This window comes from Octopus sinensis, linkage group LG27 (genome assembly GCF_006345805.1).
Source record: "Octopus sinensis linkage group LG27, ASM634580v1, whole genome shotgun sequence".
NCBI classification, from domain to species: Eukaryota; Metazoa; Mollusca; class Cephalopoda; order Octopoda; family Octopodidae; genus Octopus; species Octopus sinensis.
The window spans coordinates 15,211,421-15,227,827 of NC_043023.1; the positions used below are offsets into that span (position 1 = coordinate 15,211,421).

Here is a 16,407-nt window from a genome sequence, read left to right on the forward strand (position 1 = left end):
GCAAATATATGGGAAACTACCACCTGTGTCATCTCTTGTGAAAGGTAGGAGAGTTCAGTTTGCTGGACATTGTTGTAGAGCTGAAAAAGAGGTAATTTCTACTCTTCTCCCCTGGAAGCCATCTACTTGCAATACCAGAGGGTGCACACTCTCCTACCCTGATGTAATCTCCAGGGATACAGGCATCCGGCAACAGGACCTCCGTAATGCCATGATGGACCGTGAAGTCTGGCGTAGCATGGTAAATTCCATTGTCTCGACCATGGTCGTGATATCAGAGGGTGCACACTCTCCTACCCTGATGTAATCTCCAGGGATACAGGCATCCGGCAACAGGACCTCCGTAATGCCATGATGAACCGTGAAGTCTGGCGTAGCATTGTAAATTCCATTGTCCCCACCACGGTCACAATACCAGAGGGCGCACACTCTCCTACCCTGATGTAATCTCCAGGGATACAGGCATCCAGCAACAGGACCTCCATAATGCCATGATGGACCGTGAAGTCTGGCGTAGCATGGTAAATTCCATTGTCTTGACCATGGTCGTGATATCAGAGGGTGCACACTCTCCTACCCTGATGTAATCTCCAGGGATACAGGCATCCGGCAACAGGACCTCCGTAATGCTATGATGAACCATGAAGTCTGGTGTAGCATGGTAAATTCCATTGTCTCGACCATGGTCGTGATATCAGAGGGCGCACACTCTCCTACCCTGATGTAATCTCCAGGGATACAGGCATCCAGCAACAGGACCTCCGTAATGCCATGATGGACCGTGAAGTCTGGCGTAGCATTGAAAATTCCATTGTCTCGACCACAGTCGAACAATGATGATGATGATGATGGATGTGCAGTGTCAGTGTGCATGTGCGACAGAGCGTAAACATCTTGAGAGTAAAATCAGGCATAAGAGGCATCATATGTGATGTGCAAGAGAAACAACTGCGCTGGTATGGACATGTGATGCGTATGGACAATGAAAGCTGCAAAAAGAGGTGCTGATGTGAAACTGTGGAAAAGGTTGACGCAGGAAGACATAAAAGCAAGATGGTGAGAAAGGATCTTTGAATTTTAGGTCTCACCATGGTATTGGTAAATGATCGAGACATTTCAAGGTTTCACTCAGCTTGAGAAGACTCGTTGGCGCAAGTGAAATCGTAACTGTTGATGGAAAAAGCCAACGATGCGAGTAGGATGTGAAAAACACCTATTTCTTTACTGCCCACAAGGGGTTAAACACAGAGAGGACAAACAAAGGGATTAAGTCGATTATATCGACCCCCAGTGCGTAACTGGTACTTATTTAATCGACCCCGAAAGGATGAAAGACATAGTCGACTTCGTCCGAATTTGTGCTCAGAACATAGCGACAGGCGAAATACCTATTTCTTTACTACCCACAAGGGGCTAAACACAGAGGGGACAAACAAGGACAGGCAAAGGGATTAAGTCGATTATATCGACCCCAGTTGCGTAACTGGTACTTTAGTCGACCTGGGCGGAATTTGAACTCAGAACGTAGCGGCAGACAAAATACCTATTTCTTTACTACCCACAAGGGGTTAAACACAGAGAGGACAAACAAGGACAGGCAAAGGGATTAAGTCGATTATATCGACCCCAGTGTGTAACTGGTGCTTATTTAGCCGACCTCGGCGGAATTTGAACTCAGAACGTAGCGGCAGACAAAATACCTATTTCTTTACTATCCACAAGGGGTTAAACACAGAGAGGACAAACAAGGACAGGCAAAGGGATTAAGTCGATTATATCGATCCCAGTGCGTAACTGGTACTTATTTAATCGACTCCGAAAGGATGAAAGGCAAAGTCGACCTCGGCAGAATTTGAACTCAGAACGTAACGACAGACGAAATACCTATTTTTTTACTACCCACAAGGGGCTAAACACAGAAAGGACAAAGGGATTAAGTCGATTACATCGACCCCAGTGCGTAACTGGTACTTATTTAATCGACCCCGAAAGGATGAAAGTCAAAGTCGACCTCTGTGGAATTTGAACTCAGAACATAGCGACAGACGAAATACCGCTAAGAATTTCGCCCGGCGTGCTAACGTTTCTGCCAGCTCGCCGCCTAAAACACCTGTACCAGCAAGGTATGTAAGGCACTGGTGTCGACGACACGAGAGGGACACCCACTGCACTCTCGAACTCGATGGCGTTATGGGGGGCAGCCAGCTGTAGAAACCAAGCCAATATGAATTGGGAGCCTGATACAGCACACCAGTTGCAGCAAAACTGTCAATCATATAGTAGCATGGAAAACGGACGCTAAATAATTATACGCATATGTATGTAGTCTTCCTGTTGGTGCAGATAACGAAGTGCTCAGCAGACGGCCTAGGGTCAACAAAACTATCAAAATTCATCAGGAAAACTAGCTTGAGCCCAGATATCGTACCCCATCCTAGATCAATAGAGGAACTGATTTCGATTCAATCCACTACGCCGTTCGATAGGAGAACAACTGAAGCGCTTATATTGAGCACTGAAAGATACGACAGTTTGAAGTGAACTTCCGACTGAAGTTTCTCGCCATGGATGTTCGATCGAGAGATCTTGTGGGCAAATCACCCTACGATTTAAAGGAACAACCCTCAGTCTCTGGGAAGAACATGAGCAATGCTCTAGAGGCAATATCAGAGACAGCAGAGAGCTATTCCAGCTGGATCTGGTCGAAGAGGAATAAAGACGAAATATAAAGTTTGAAGGCATTTCTTTCTGTTTAATGCTAAGGGAAGTAACTCTGAGCCATTATAATATCACTGATGTTTCACCCCTACCATGAAATCAAACGTTATTTCTTCTTTCAGCACTAATTTGAAGGCTTAATTAACGGGGAGAAGTTACATCTAGATGAAATTTCGGGAGGTTTAAATGTAAAAGTCTCCCATTCACTGTATCTTGATATTTGATTAAATAATATCAACAAATTTGCGGATTCCGTGGACAGCGAGGCTCACCAATGGAGAAGTTCTTAAGCAGAAAAGTCCGAAAATGTCGCTAGAAGCTGGGATCACAAAGCATACATTGGCATATTTCGGTCATATTATGCGGAGAAAATCCCTGGAGAAGGACATCATGCTCAGAATGGTCAGTGGCAAGAGAGGAAGAGGCCGACCAAGAACCCGCTGGCTTGACACCATCAAGAGTGATACCGGACTGGACATGGCCAATCTGAAAGAAGTGGCCCAGGATAGAACTGACTGGAGGACACTGATCCAACGAGTGACCGAGAGTCGATTTCGACTGATCGGATAGAGAGAAAATAAACGCTTATAGTAGGTTAGTTTGGAGATGTGTGTGACTTTTATCATACACTGATCCACTGTGAATTCTATAATTTACGTGTGTCTCACCATTACAACATTTGGTAGAATGTTCTGCGTATAAAATGAGAGGAGAAAAAAAGAGTAAGACAACTTTAATTTTCTTTCTGTTTATTAAATTAATTCACAAAATCTGATGAGATTTAAAGAATTTAGAATAAAAGAAGAATGCTGTATCATCCGTTTCATGAGTTAGACAAGTGACATGTTTGGACCCCTAGCACATTCCTGAGTGAAAGATTTAACACAGATATCACACTGACATATCTAGCATGAGTGGAATTGTGATCTGTTAAATAATACTGAACACACAATTATTTACTGCAGATATCACAGTGCTATGGTTTCTCTCCTGTATGAATGTATTTGTGTCTATTAAAGTTACTTTTATGAGAGAATGATTTACCACAGATATCACAGGAATATGGTTTTTCTCCTGTATGAATGTATTTATGAGAGGTTAACTTGCTTTGATAAAAAAATGATTTACCACAAATGTCACAGGGATATGGCTTGTCTCCTGTATGAGTGCGTTTGTGCACAGATAAACTACTTTTTCGGGAGAATGCTGTGCTACAGATATTACATTGATATGGTTGCTCTCCTGTGTGAATGTATTTATGAGAGGTTAAAGCGCTCAAACAAGGGAATGATTTACCACAAACATCACAGTGATGTGGTTTCTCCCCTGTATGAGTGTATTTGTGATAAGTAAGGCTACTTTTTTGAGAGAATGATTTACCACAAATGTCACAGGGATATAGTTTCTCTCCAGTATGAGTGTACGTATGATTACTAAGGTTACTTTTATGAGAGAACGTTTTACCACAGATATCACACTGATATGGCTTCTCATTAGTATGAATAAGTTTGTGAGTTGTTAAATAACTTTTTAACGAAAAGGATTTACCACAAATATCACATTGATATGGTTTCTCTCCAGTATGAATGGATTTATGATAAGCAAGGCCAGTCTTCCGAGAGAATGATTCACCACAAATATCACAGTGATATGGTTTCTCTCCTGTATGAATGGATCTATGATAAGCAAGGCCAGTCTTCCGAGAGAATGATTCACCACAAATATCACAGTGATATGGTTTCTCGCCAGTATGAATGGATTTGTGATACATAAGGGTACTGTTTTGGGAGAATGATTTACCACAAATATCACATTCATATGGTTTCTCTCCTGTGTGAGTGTATTTATGAGAAGTAAGACTAGTCTTCTGAGTGAATGACTTTCCACAGATATCACAGTAATAAGGTTTCTCTCTTGTATGAATGTATTTGTGTCTTGTTAAGCTACCTATCAGGCGGAATGATTTATCACAGATATCACAGTGATGTGGTTTCTCTCCTAAGTGAATGTCTTTGTGAGAAAGAAGGCTACTTTTATGAGAGAATGATTTACCACAGACATCACAGTGATATGAATTTTCTCCTGTATGAACATTTTTGTGGGAAGTCAGATGTATTTTCTGGGAGAATGACTTTCCACAGATATCACAGTGATAAGGTTTCTCTCCTGTATGAATGGATTTGTGTTTAGTTAAGTCACCTAACTGGGAGAATGATATACCACATATATCACAGGGATGTGGTTTCTCCCCTGTATGACTGAATTTGTGGTAAGTGAGACTATTTGTTTGAGAGAATGATTTACCACAAATATCACAGCGATATGGTTTCTCTCCTGTATGAATGTATTTGTGAGAAGTAAGGTTAATTTTTTTAGAGAATGATTTACCACAAATACGACATTGATATGGTTTCTCACCTGTATGACTGTATTTGTGAGAAGTCAGGTGAACCTTCTGAAAGAATGACTTTCCACAAATATCACAGCGATACCGTTTCTCTCCTGTATGAATGTATTTGTGAGAGGTAAGGTTACTTTTCTGAGAGAATGATTTACCACAAATATCACAATGATATTGTTTCCCCCCTGCATGAATGAATTTGTGAACAGTGAGATTTCCCTTATTAGAAAAAGTCTTTTTACAGATATCACATTGGTGTGATAACTTTTTTCTTTCTTTTGTCATCTCTTGAGGATTCATTATTGTTCTATAGTATACAAGCACAAAATATATTTTCCTGTTCTTCTTATATATTCCTTTGTTAATTCAAATACTTCTCTAGTTATATTTTCCACAAGTCTGGTCTTTGTCAATAGCTAAAGGTAATAGAAACACCTTTGCAGATTTTTCCAAGTTCAGACTGAATGGGAAATTCCAGGCAATGATGGCAACAAATGTTGCTATTAATTCAGATGGAATTTTTCACAGTTCTTCACCATAGATAAATTATATAAACGTGGTTATATGTATTATTTATAACATCTTCCATTAGTCTTCAAGTGATGATCAATATTCATGATGTATCTGATGTAAAAACTCCTTTATACCACTAACATCTCATATTCTGAAATGACACAGAAACAGTAGAAGATATAGGAAAGACTTAAAAAGCAGAGATTCAACAATAGAAAATATAATTACATTTTCATAATCATAAACTGTGGATATAATCCTTTAAGTTGTCTTTGAAATATATTCTGTTATTAAAATCATATGATACAACCTTGTGTAATGTCTACATATACACAGACTTCAGCTCCTCTTCCTTCGGATATTATGTAAAACATTAAATTACATATTATTGGACAATATTTCCATCTTGCTTCTTAAGACAGAAGCAAGATGGGACTTTCTCAAGATGAGCAAAGGCAAGCCGCAGCACGTCAGATGGAGTCTCAATACAGAAGGGAGATGAGACTTTTGCAAGATCAGCAAACACATGCTGCAGCATTTAATGCTTAGCCATTAAAACATTTTAATGATTAGACAGTGGTCCAAGAGAATAGCTCTCACAAACAGACTATGTATAAATGCGTTCTTCACAAATCCTGGAGCTGCTTTCAGATATAATCCATCCCATTTTTATGAAAATGATAATTTTGCCCAAATTAGTGTGCTAAACTCAAATCGTTGTTTCTGTAAAGCTTTAAAATTTCCAAATGAAACTAATGGCATGCAATGCCCAGGCAGTAAGGTAATATTGCCAGCACTACCAGCTCCTTCTCAACCTCTTCTGGAAGGTACTTCCATCCAGTCAAAGGACTTCCTGAACAATATCAGACAATCCTGCATCACAAATGACATTGTTTGGTGCATCTAAGGAGATAGTTGAACATGGATTTACACTGACATTCACAGTCGAAGGGCAAGTCTGTCACCTCAATGGTTCCCTGTTACCCACAAATGAACAACCAACCACATCTTCATCATCATCGTTTAATGTCTGCTTTCCATGCTAGCGTGGGTTGAATGGTTCAACCAGGATCTGGGAAACCACGAGGCTGCACCAGGCCCCATTCTGATCTGGCAGTGTTTCTACAGCTGGATGCACTTCCTAACGCCAACCACTCCGTGAGTATAGTGGGTGCTTTTTACGTGCCACCAGCCAGAGGAGGCTGGCAAATGGCCACGGTCGGTTGGTGCTTTTATGTGTCACAGGTCCTCAAAATTTACTTCATGAGTGATGTAGGACAATAAACCCAAAGGTGTCAAAACCTCAGATGATGGGTCATGTTAGATGCAGCACAAAGGAAAACATATCCACTGACAGTTTTTCAGTGCATTAAAAAATCACATACCCTCCACCCCCAATTTTCCACGACTGGTTAGGGCAAGGAATACTCAGACAAATGACAAGTCGCTTAGTCCAATTAGCTAATCTTTTACTCCACAAATGTTTTGTCATCAATGCTGCACTTTCCTATATCACCTTTTTCAACATAACTGTAATATATATATACACACAAATTATGACATTTCAATACTGAGCAACGCCGGGTATCTCTGCTAGTCATTCCATAAAATATAATAGGAGAAAAATATTTTTAAAAAACATCAATAAGCAGGAGTGGCTGTGTGGTAAGTAGCTTGTTTACCAACCACATGGTTCCGGGTTCAGAAAATGGCCAAAATCGGTTTGGGTAGGTATTATTCTAAAGGTTATAGCAATCCAGATAACCATAACGAAATCACTTCTTAATTTTATTTGTTACTAAAATTATACCAGTTTATTAATAGAATGAACTGTCAGTTTTCCAAATTAAAACTTGAAATGAAAACACTGAAATATCTACTAAAATAATGAAGTATTTATTAAAATAATTGTAATTAAAAATCTGGTGCTTTTTCATGGCCACAAGTAAAATCCAGATTTTCTAGGCATAATTTACGAAGTTTACTGGACAATAGAATTAATATCGATTTCAGACAAGCAGTATTTAAAACTTTCAAAACTGCCTGCTGTTTCCAATTAGCCAGATACATAGGCTTTTACTAAAAAGAAAATATGTCTTACATCTTACCTCTTATAATATATTAGTCGGTGTTTCATAATATTTTTAATTACACAAATAAGCGATCTAGCGAAAAAGACACATCGAAAAGCCGACACGGAACGTCAACGAAACGAATTAAGAATCCGGTTGTTGTGCTTCCCGTATTAATAACACTTTTGTCTGATGCTAAAAGTAAAGTGGTAAATTTTTGAAAATGTGAATTGTAAGAAAAAATCCAAATAATAACAAATGATACAAAGCTAGAAGCTGACATTTGTATTGCTACTTTTACGTCCTCCGCGTACCGAACCACAATGTCAAAGAAAGCAACACGACTTGTCAGATAGTGGTGAGTGTGGGGAACAGACACGTGTGTCTTACTCCCATCGAATGTTTTCCGTTTGAACGGCAGTTTTTTCTAGCGGCATCATATGAAATTGTCACCCATAATTATGACCCTAGTATCGATCTATTGCATTTCAATCTGTTTTAGGGTTAGGAGTGGGGAAAGGGTATCTTTTTTTTCTTCAGAAATGTAAATAAATCCAATCTGTTTCTTAAACGAGGTACATATTCAAACGGCATTGATTAGTTGAAATTGCAGAAATAAAAAACAACAAATATCCTACAAACTATAGAATTTTCTCAATAAAGCCAAGAGAAAAAGATGTTTTATAAACACATTCTACCAGTATACGAAGTTTAAAAGTGTTTAGTTAACTAGAAATTGTGTTAAAAAACTGCCGGTCAAACAGAAAAGATCCTTGTTCTCCAGCAAAAGAGTCGGATGATATAGCTACTAGATTTAAAATGTTTTGGTATAGTCTTTCTTATTTGCAAAATGATCCCTCCCCATCATTAATTTTGCTTAGATCGTTTTCAATTTTGGTTTATCGATGCAACATTGAATTCTGATTACGATCAACCCATTACTTTCTCTCGTAAATTAAAGAATCTGATGTAATTTGGCATTAAAGTTAGGAAATTTGGGTAATTTTAGCCAATCAACAGACAGTGTGTCATTAACAGCTTGTTGCCATGACAACATCACGCTGCGTTGTAGTTCACCGTTGTCTCTGTTGATTTTTCACACTTGATTCTTCACCTTCGTGTTTTGTTTTAATCTTTCTGTTTGTTAGTATTTTAAATACTAAGTTGGCCTCCGACTTGGTTGGCTGTTTATATCGCCTGTCTATATTGAGTGCAAACGGATCTTTTCGGTTTGAACGGCAGTTTCAAACATAATTTCTAGTTAACTAAACACTTTAAAACTTCGTATACTGGTAGAATGTGTTTATAAAGCATCGTTTTTTCTTGGCTTTATTGAGAAAATTCTGTAGTTTGTAAGATATTTCCACTTTAAAATCGAGCATTTCGGCAATTTTAACCAATCAAATACGCCCATTTGGAGTCAAATCATTCAGTGCTGTATGAATACGTCCCTTATTTAAGAAACAGAGTGGGTTTATTTACATTTGCGAAGAAAAGAAGATACCCTTCCCCCACCCCTAACCGTTTTGTTTTTGTTGAGTTTTTGCTTTCGTTTTTTTTTCTTAATTGTTATCCATAAATTAATTTAAGGATAACAATAAAAAAAAAAAGAAAGGCTAAAATTTAGGGTTAGGGTGATGTCTCAGTTTTAGACGCAGCAAATGATTAAACTACGTTAAACAAACAAATTACAATTTTCTCAAGAAAGCCAAGAGAAAAAAATGTTTTATTTTGATACATTCTACCAGTATACGAAGTTTTAAAGTGTTTAGTTCACTAGAAATTTTGTTGAAAACTGCCATTAAAAGGAAAAGATCCGGCTTAGAGTGATTTACTGCAGATATTACAGTTCTATGGTTTCTCTCCTGTATGAATGTTTTTATGAGAGGTTAAAGAGCGCAAGCAAGACAATGATTTTCCACAAATATCACACTCATACAGTTTCTCTCCAGTATGAATGGATTTGTGTCTAGTTAAGTCACCTAACTGGGAGAATGATATACCACAAATATCACAGGGATGTGGTTTCTCCCCTGTATGACTGACTTTGTGATAAGTAAGGCTATGCTTATAGGAGAATGATTTACCACAAATATCACAGTGATATGGTTTCTCACCTGTATGGATGAATTTGTGATTAGTAAGGTGAATTTTTTGAGAGAATGATTTACCACAAATATCACACTGATATGGTTTCTCACCTGTATGAATGGATTTGTGAGAATTAAGGTTACTTTTTTGAGAGAATGATTTATCACAAATATCACACTGATATGGATTCTCACCTGTGTGAATGTATTTGTGATAAGTAAGGCTACTCTTATGGGAGAATGATTTACCACAAATATGACATTGATATAGTTTCTCTCCTGTATGACTGTATTTGTGTTTAGTTAAGTCACCTAACTGGAAGAATGATATACCACAAATCTCACACTGATGTGGTTTCTCCCCTGTATGAATGTATTTGTGATAAGTAAGGCTCTGCTTATGGGAGAATGATTTACCACAAATACGACATTCATATGGTTTCTCACCTGTATGAATGAATTTGTGAGTAGTTAAATTACATTTTAATGAAAAAGATTTACCACAGATGTCACAGTGATAAGGTTTCTCTCCTGTATGAGTGGATTTGTGTCTAGTAAGGTGACTTTTATCAGAGAATGATTTACCACAGACATCACAGTGATATGGCTTCCTACCTGCATGAATGAATTTGTGAACAGTGAGATTTCCCTTATTACAAAAAGTCTTTTTACAGATATCACATTGGTGTGATAATTTTTCTCTTTCTTTTGTCATCTCTTGAGGATTCATTATTGTTCTATAGTATACAAGCACAAAATATAATTTTGCTTCCTTTCTTATATATTTCTATTGCTTATATTTCCAGCAGTTCTGATCTTCATCAATATCTGAAGATGATACAAACACCCTTGCAGATATCTCCCGCTCCAAACAGAATGTGAAATACTTTAGCAAATATTCCAGGCAATGATGGAAACAAATGTTGCCATTAATTCAGAAGAAATATTTCAGTTTTCCACCATAGACAAATCGTATAAACAGAGTTATGTCAAATATTTATAACATCTTCCATTAGATGATCAATATTCATGAAGTATCACTAACATTTCACCTCCTGAAATGACACAGAAACAGAAGAAGATATAGGAAAGACTTAAAAAGCAGAGATTCAACTATAAAAAAAATATAACTACATCTTCATAATGATAAACTGTGGATATAATCCTTTAATTTGTCTTTGAAATTTATTTATGGTAATTTATAATATGGTAACCCTTTTGTTACCATATTTCTGCTGAGATTCAGTGTGTTTCTTTCAATTATTTTAAATATAATAAAGAACTTAGTAAACTAACTTAGTTATTCAACTAGTGTTAGGAACATAAATTGTAACTAAGGTTCCGTGGAAGATTTTAATTCAAAACTTATGGAAAGACATTTTTCCACAGAGCCAGAGCCGGTTTTGGCCGGGTTAGTAACAAAAGGGTGTGGTCTTTGAAATTTATTTTGTTATTAAAATTATATGATACAACCTTGTGTAATGTCTACATATACACGGACTTCAGTTCCTCTTCCTTCAGATATTATGTAAAACATTATCCCTTTAGTGTTCAGATTATTCTGTTAAATGTAATTCTTTTTCACTCAAATTGCTTTGAATTAATCATGCATTATCTTATAGCTTTCAGGTTTCAATGATGTGATTGTTTATTTCTAGAATGTCAATGTAGGTTAGGTGTGAGAGGCCAGATACCGCCAGTTTGAATATAAAACATGCAGAATATCTGGGCCTGATATGGCCGGTTTAAACAATAAAGGGTTCAACTATAGGATATTGGACAATAATATGATAAGTGACTACTGTTTAACCCTAGGTTATCCCTGACTGAGCAGATCTATTATTAATGAAATTAGGTAATGTTCATGATTGTTACAACTTCTGTAACAGATCAAACATAAACATAAACTACAATTTAGTGAACCAACCCATCATGACTTTTCCTCTCGTAACTTTATTAATAATAAAAACAAACTGCACTCACATATGTTGAAGGTGTGGTCACTAATTTAGAGAAAGTGTTCTGTGAATTGACGCATGAAGAGGAGAGCCAGAACAGAATGGCGATCCTTCGGTATAGGTACACACGTGACTTTACAATTCTGAAGATAACAGAAACCCTTTTCTCCCCCCCCCTACATATGAAAAAACACCTTTTTGAAATGTATCCGGTACTTCCGGAAGTACACCGTACTTATACAGTAAGATCGCCTTTCTTTTTAAAACAAATTAAATAAAACACAAAAGCATAGGTACTACTAGCGAAGACTGGACCTGGTACGCGCTAGCTAGTCGTAAGTAGTCGATCCTACAACGAAAATTTTAGGAAAAAAGTAAATAAGTAAGAAATAACTGCAAACTTTTACCGATGAGTGTGTTAAATTATAAGGCACAAAAAGAAAATGACTTTCCCCAGACACAACAGAATATGCTTCAATACACGAATTCATATAAAGAATCTTGCAAACCAAATAGAATTAATATGTTTCTTTATTACCCACAAGGGGCGAAACACGGACGGGACAGACAAACGGATTAAGTCGATCACATTGACCCCAGTGCGTAACTGGTACTTAGTTTATCGACCCCGAAGGATGAAAGGCAAAGTCGACCTTGGTGGAATTTGAACCCAGAACGTAACGGCGGACGAAATTAATATTGATGTCAGACTAGCAACATTGAATACTTTCATTATTGTCTGGAGGGTACTTGTCTATTGTCGTGGTCCCGGTTTCGCACACGCGAATTCGCGCGCCAGACGTAGGTACTCGATACTCGAGATCCTACGAGGTGACTTGCGCATGCGCAGTGCAGAATTCGCGCATGCGCGTTAATCCCCCCCCTAAAAAAAAGGTGTTGGATTTCACTAAAAATATATGTGTGTGTGTGTGTGTATATATAACATTTTCAATTTTACACAAAAAAATTACATAGTCGCTTTCCTCGCGGATTTACAGATAAATGAATTAATTACTATTTTACAGAATAAAATTAATGAATTAATTATATAAATTAAATAATTCTTGAAAATTAATTAATATTAATAATATTTTTTGAACAAAGTAAATAATTTATAAAACTTGGTTAATAATTTTTTTTACACAAACGCGAACGTATATAATTTGTGAAACTTTTTTCTTTTTTACAGACGTATATAATTTGGTAAACTTAATGAATTAATTTCTTCTCATCATCATCATCGTTTAACGTCCGTTCTCCATGCCAGCATGGGTTGGACGGTTCGACCGGGGATCTGGGAAGCCAGAAGGCTGCACCAGACTCCAGTCTTATCTGGCAATGTTTCTACAGCTGGATGCCCTTCCTAACGCCAACCACTCCGAGAGTGTAGTGGGTGCTTTTTACATGCCACCCGCACAGGTGCCAGGCGAGGCTGGCAACGGCCACAGTCGGATTGGTGCCAGTCGAGGCGGCTCTGGCATCGGCCACGATTCGGATAGTGCTTTTTACGTACCACCAGTCCAGGGGTCCTGGCATTTGCCGGGTGTCACACTTGCCCCAACATGTCTTCGCAAGCAAAGGGGGTTGGCATGGGTGCCTGTCGTGGGATGAGGTTCGATATCAACTTCGCTTGCCTCAACAGGTCTTTGTGTATAAATGTATAAATTTTTCGCACTAAATTCTTTCCGTAGAATTTATCAAAAAACGCGCAAAATTATTCCGTAGAATTTATCAAATTAAAAAACGCAAAATTAATATATTTTTTGAGGGAAGTACATTTTTGCCAGACAACGTTTTGGACTCGATGAATCCAGTTATAACCCAGAGGACGGTATAACTGTTGCATTGTACTACAGCAGCTAATTTTTAAGGATGATTGTAAGACATGGTCAGACACAGAAAAAGTAAGGTTATTATGACATAAATGAGCCCCATCTGAGTATGAACATTATTTTAATTTCATATTACCCGAAAAAACTCAATGAAATTTGTTTTAAAGAAACAATAGAATTACTGTCTAACATATTCGGTGATAAAACTTCTCTAACACTTGGATGGTGTTTTGGAATATAATGAAAAGAGAGGATGGTGATTTTATCACATACGCAGGAACAATTAACAGAATGTGTGAATATTTTTAAACTCAAAGAATTTACACCTAAAATATTCAGGTGTCTTCTTTTGGTACAAGGCCTTACAACACTGAATATACAGAAATTCACACTGCAGAACTAAATTCTGAAGATTAACCATTAAAGATCCTAGAGGGCTCTGAACAGAAACAAAATTCGTACACGTAAAAATGATTGGAATACATATTAAACTTCAGTTAGACATTGGAAGTGATATTTCAATAATAAATATGGATACAGTGAACTCTCCCTACTATGCCAGTTTTGCAGATGCCCAGAGAGCATGGGGCACTATCCGAAAGTTTATGCAGCAGAAGAGCAGCGGAGAACCCAGGGTCATGCAGGCGTATGATAGGCTAGACAATGAAATGAATGAAAACCGCCGAAAGTAGATGAGTCAGCCGACAATTTTTGAGAGCTTCAGGATTAACTGAAAGCAATTTGAACTTAATAAACATGGATGTCTTCTTTTTACCATTGCATTGAACTTCTTATTGGCCTTACTTCCTACTCTATGAATTTTTATTTTTGGTTATGTAGTGTTTAGATAACAGACCCTCGGTACTATGCCACTCTGGCTCAGTCCCACAGGGTGGCAAAGTAGCGAGAGTTGACTGTATATGGAAGAAAATAGGGAAACCTATCTCTTCTACATGTTTCAGTCATTTCACAGTGGCCATGGTGGAGCACCACCTTTAGTCAAGCAAATAAACACCAGGACTTATTCTTTGTAAGCCCAATACTTATTCTATCAGTCACTTTTGCCGAACCGCTAAGTTACAGAGACATAAACGCACCAGCTTCAATTGTCAAGCGATGTTGGGGGGAGAAATATAGACATACAAACTTACACACACACACACACATATATATATATACATATATATGATGGGCTTCTTTCAGTTTTTGTCTACCAAATCCACTTACAAGGTTTCAGTCGGTCCGAGGCTATAGTAGAAAACATTTGCCCAAGGTGCCAGATAGTGGGACTGAACCCGGAACCTTATGGTTCAGAAGCAAGAAACTTACCACACAGCCACTCCTATGCCTATACTCTTTTACTTGTTTCAGTCATTTGACTGGAGCACCGCCTTTAATCAAGCAAATCGACCCCAGGACTTATTCTTTTGTAAGCCCAGTACTTATGATATCGGTCTCTTTTGCCGAACCACTAAGTGACGGGGACATAAACACACCAGCATCGGTTGTCAAGCAATGCTAGGGGGACAAACACAAACACACATATATATATATATATGACGGGCTTCTTTCAGTTTCCGTCTACCAAATCCGCTCACAAGGCTTTGGTCAAGCCAAGGCTATAGTAGAAGACACTTGACCAAGATGCCATGCAGTGGGGCTGAACCCGGAACCTTATGGTTCATAAGCAAGCTACTTTCCACACAGCCACTCCTGCGCCTATGTTGAGAAAAACAGCAAAATTTCTTTGTAGCATGACGGGTGACAAATTAAATTTCATAGGCGAAATGTGGGGATAAGTCACATTTCAAGTGAAAGCATGCAATGTCTTCATTGTTAAATATGTTGATTATCTGTTTGGTACCAATTTTTTTTTTTCTTGTTTCAGCTCAGAGCTGCGGCCATGCTGATGCACCGCCGTTTTGTACTAGAATGTTATTACGAAGAACTTCCTCTAATGTGTGGCACTTGGTGAAGAATGGAGTTTGATATAGCTACTCTCATTTGCACCTCTTGCCGTGAGGTAGGTTCATCTGGGACTCTCGACAGGAAGATGTCCAGCTTTGATTTAAAAATCACTACATCTACCTTGTGCAAGTTCCTCAGACTCTTTGGGAGAATATTAAAAAGCTGTGGGCCCTTGAAACCCAGCCTGTTGCAGAAGCTGGTCCTGAAGCATGATGTCATTGCCGGGATCTTTGGCACTATGCAATGTTGTCCCGTTCTAAAATTGCTGTAGCTTACAATGCAATTGGTTAGAATTATTCAACATGGGACTTCCCTATAAATATCTATTGTAAAAATGTAAATGGTTCATCATCATCATTTAACATCCACTTTCCATACTGGCATGGGTTGGACGATTTTGACTGAGGGCTGGTGAGCCAGATGGCTGCACCAGGCTCCAATCTGATCTGGCAGAGTTTCTACAGCTGGGTGCCCTTCCTAATGCCAACCACTCCGAGAGTGTAGCGGGGCTGTCCAAGAATTTGGACCTGGAGATCTCCATTTCCACTGACTTCAAGGGCCACCTCCCAGTGGTGTCGGGCATCAATGGAAAACGCCCTCGACTGCAACAAGACGACCACAGATTTTTTATTTCCCTTACCTGTCTTGTTGCTTAACAACAAGAGTGTAGTGGGTGTTTTTCAAGTGTGACTTGCACGGAAGGGGGGGGGGGCAGCCAGATGGCACTGGCATCGATGAGGCTCAAATGGTAGTTCTTTTGTGCCAACTCTTTATCTCACATTCACAGCATCATCATCGTTCAGTGTCCGTTTTCCATGCTAGCATGGGTTGGATGGTTCGACTGGGGTCTGGGAA

General features: G+C 38.4%; 2 protein-coding genes across 2 annotated transcripts in view; one reads left to right on the forward strand and one right to left on the reverse strand.

Annotated features, from left to right (window-relative positions):
- The window catches only part of LOC118768138 (zinc finger protein 708-like), a 184,623-nt gene that overhangs the window by 53,030 nt on the left and 115,186 nt on the right, over nt 1–16,407 (forward strand). The gene's annotated exons all lie outside the window — the stretch shown is intronic.
- LOC115225350 (zinc finger protein 208-like) overlaps nt 3,451–16,407 on the reverse strand; it is a gene marked incomplete at its 5' end in the record, with an annotated part of 57,054 nt that continues 44,097 nt past the window's right edge. Inside the window, one exon of the mRNA XM_029796300.2 lies at nt 3,451–5,300. Coding sequence (XP_029652160.2) covers nt 3,695–5,300 — 1,606 coding nt within the window. The remainder of the gene's footprint in view (nt 5,301–16,407) is intronic.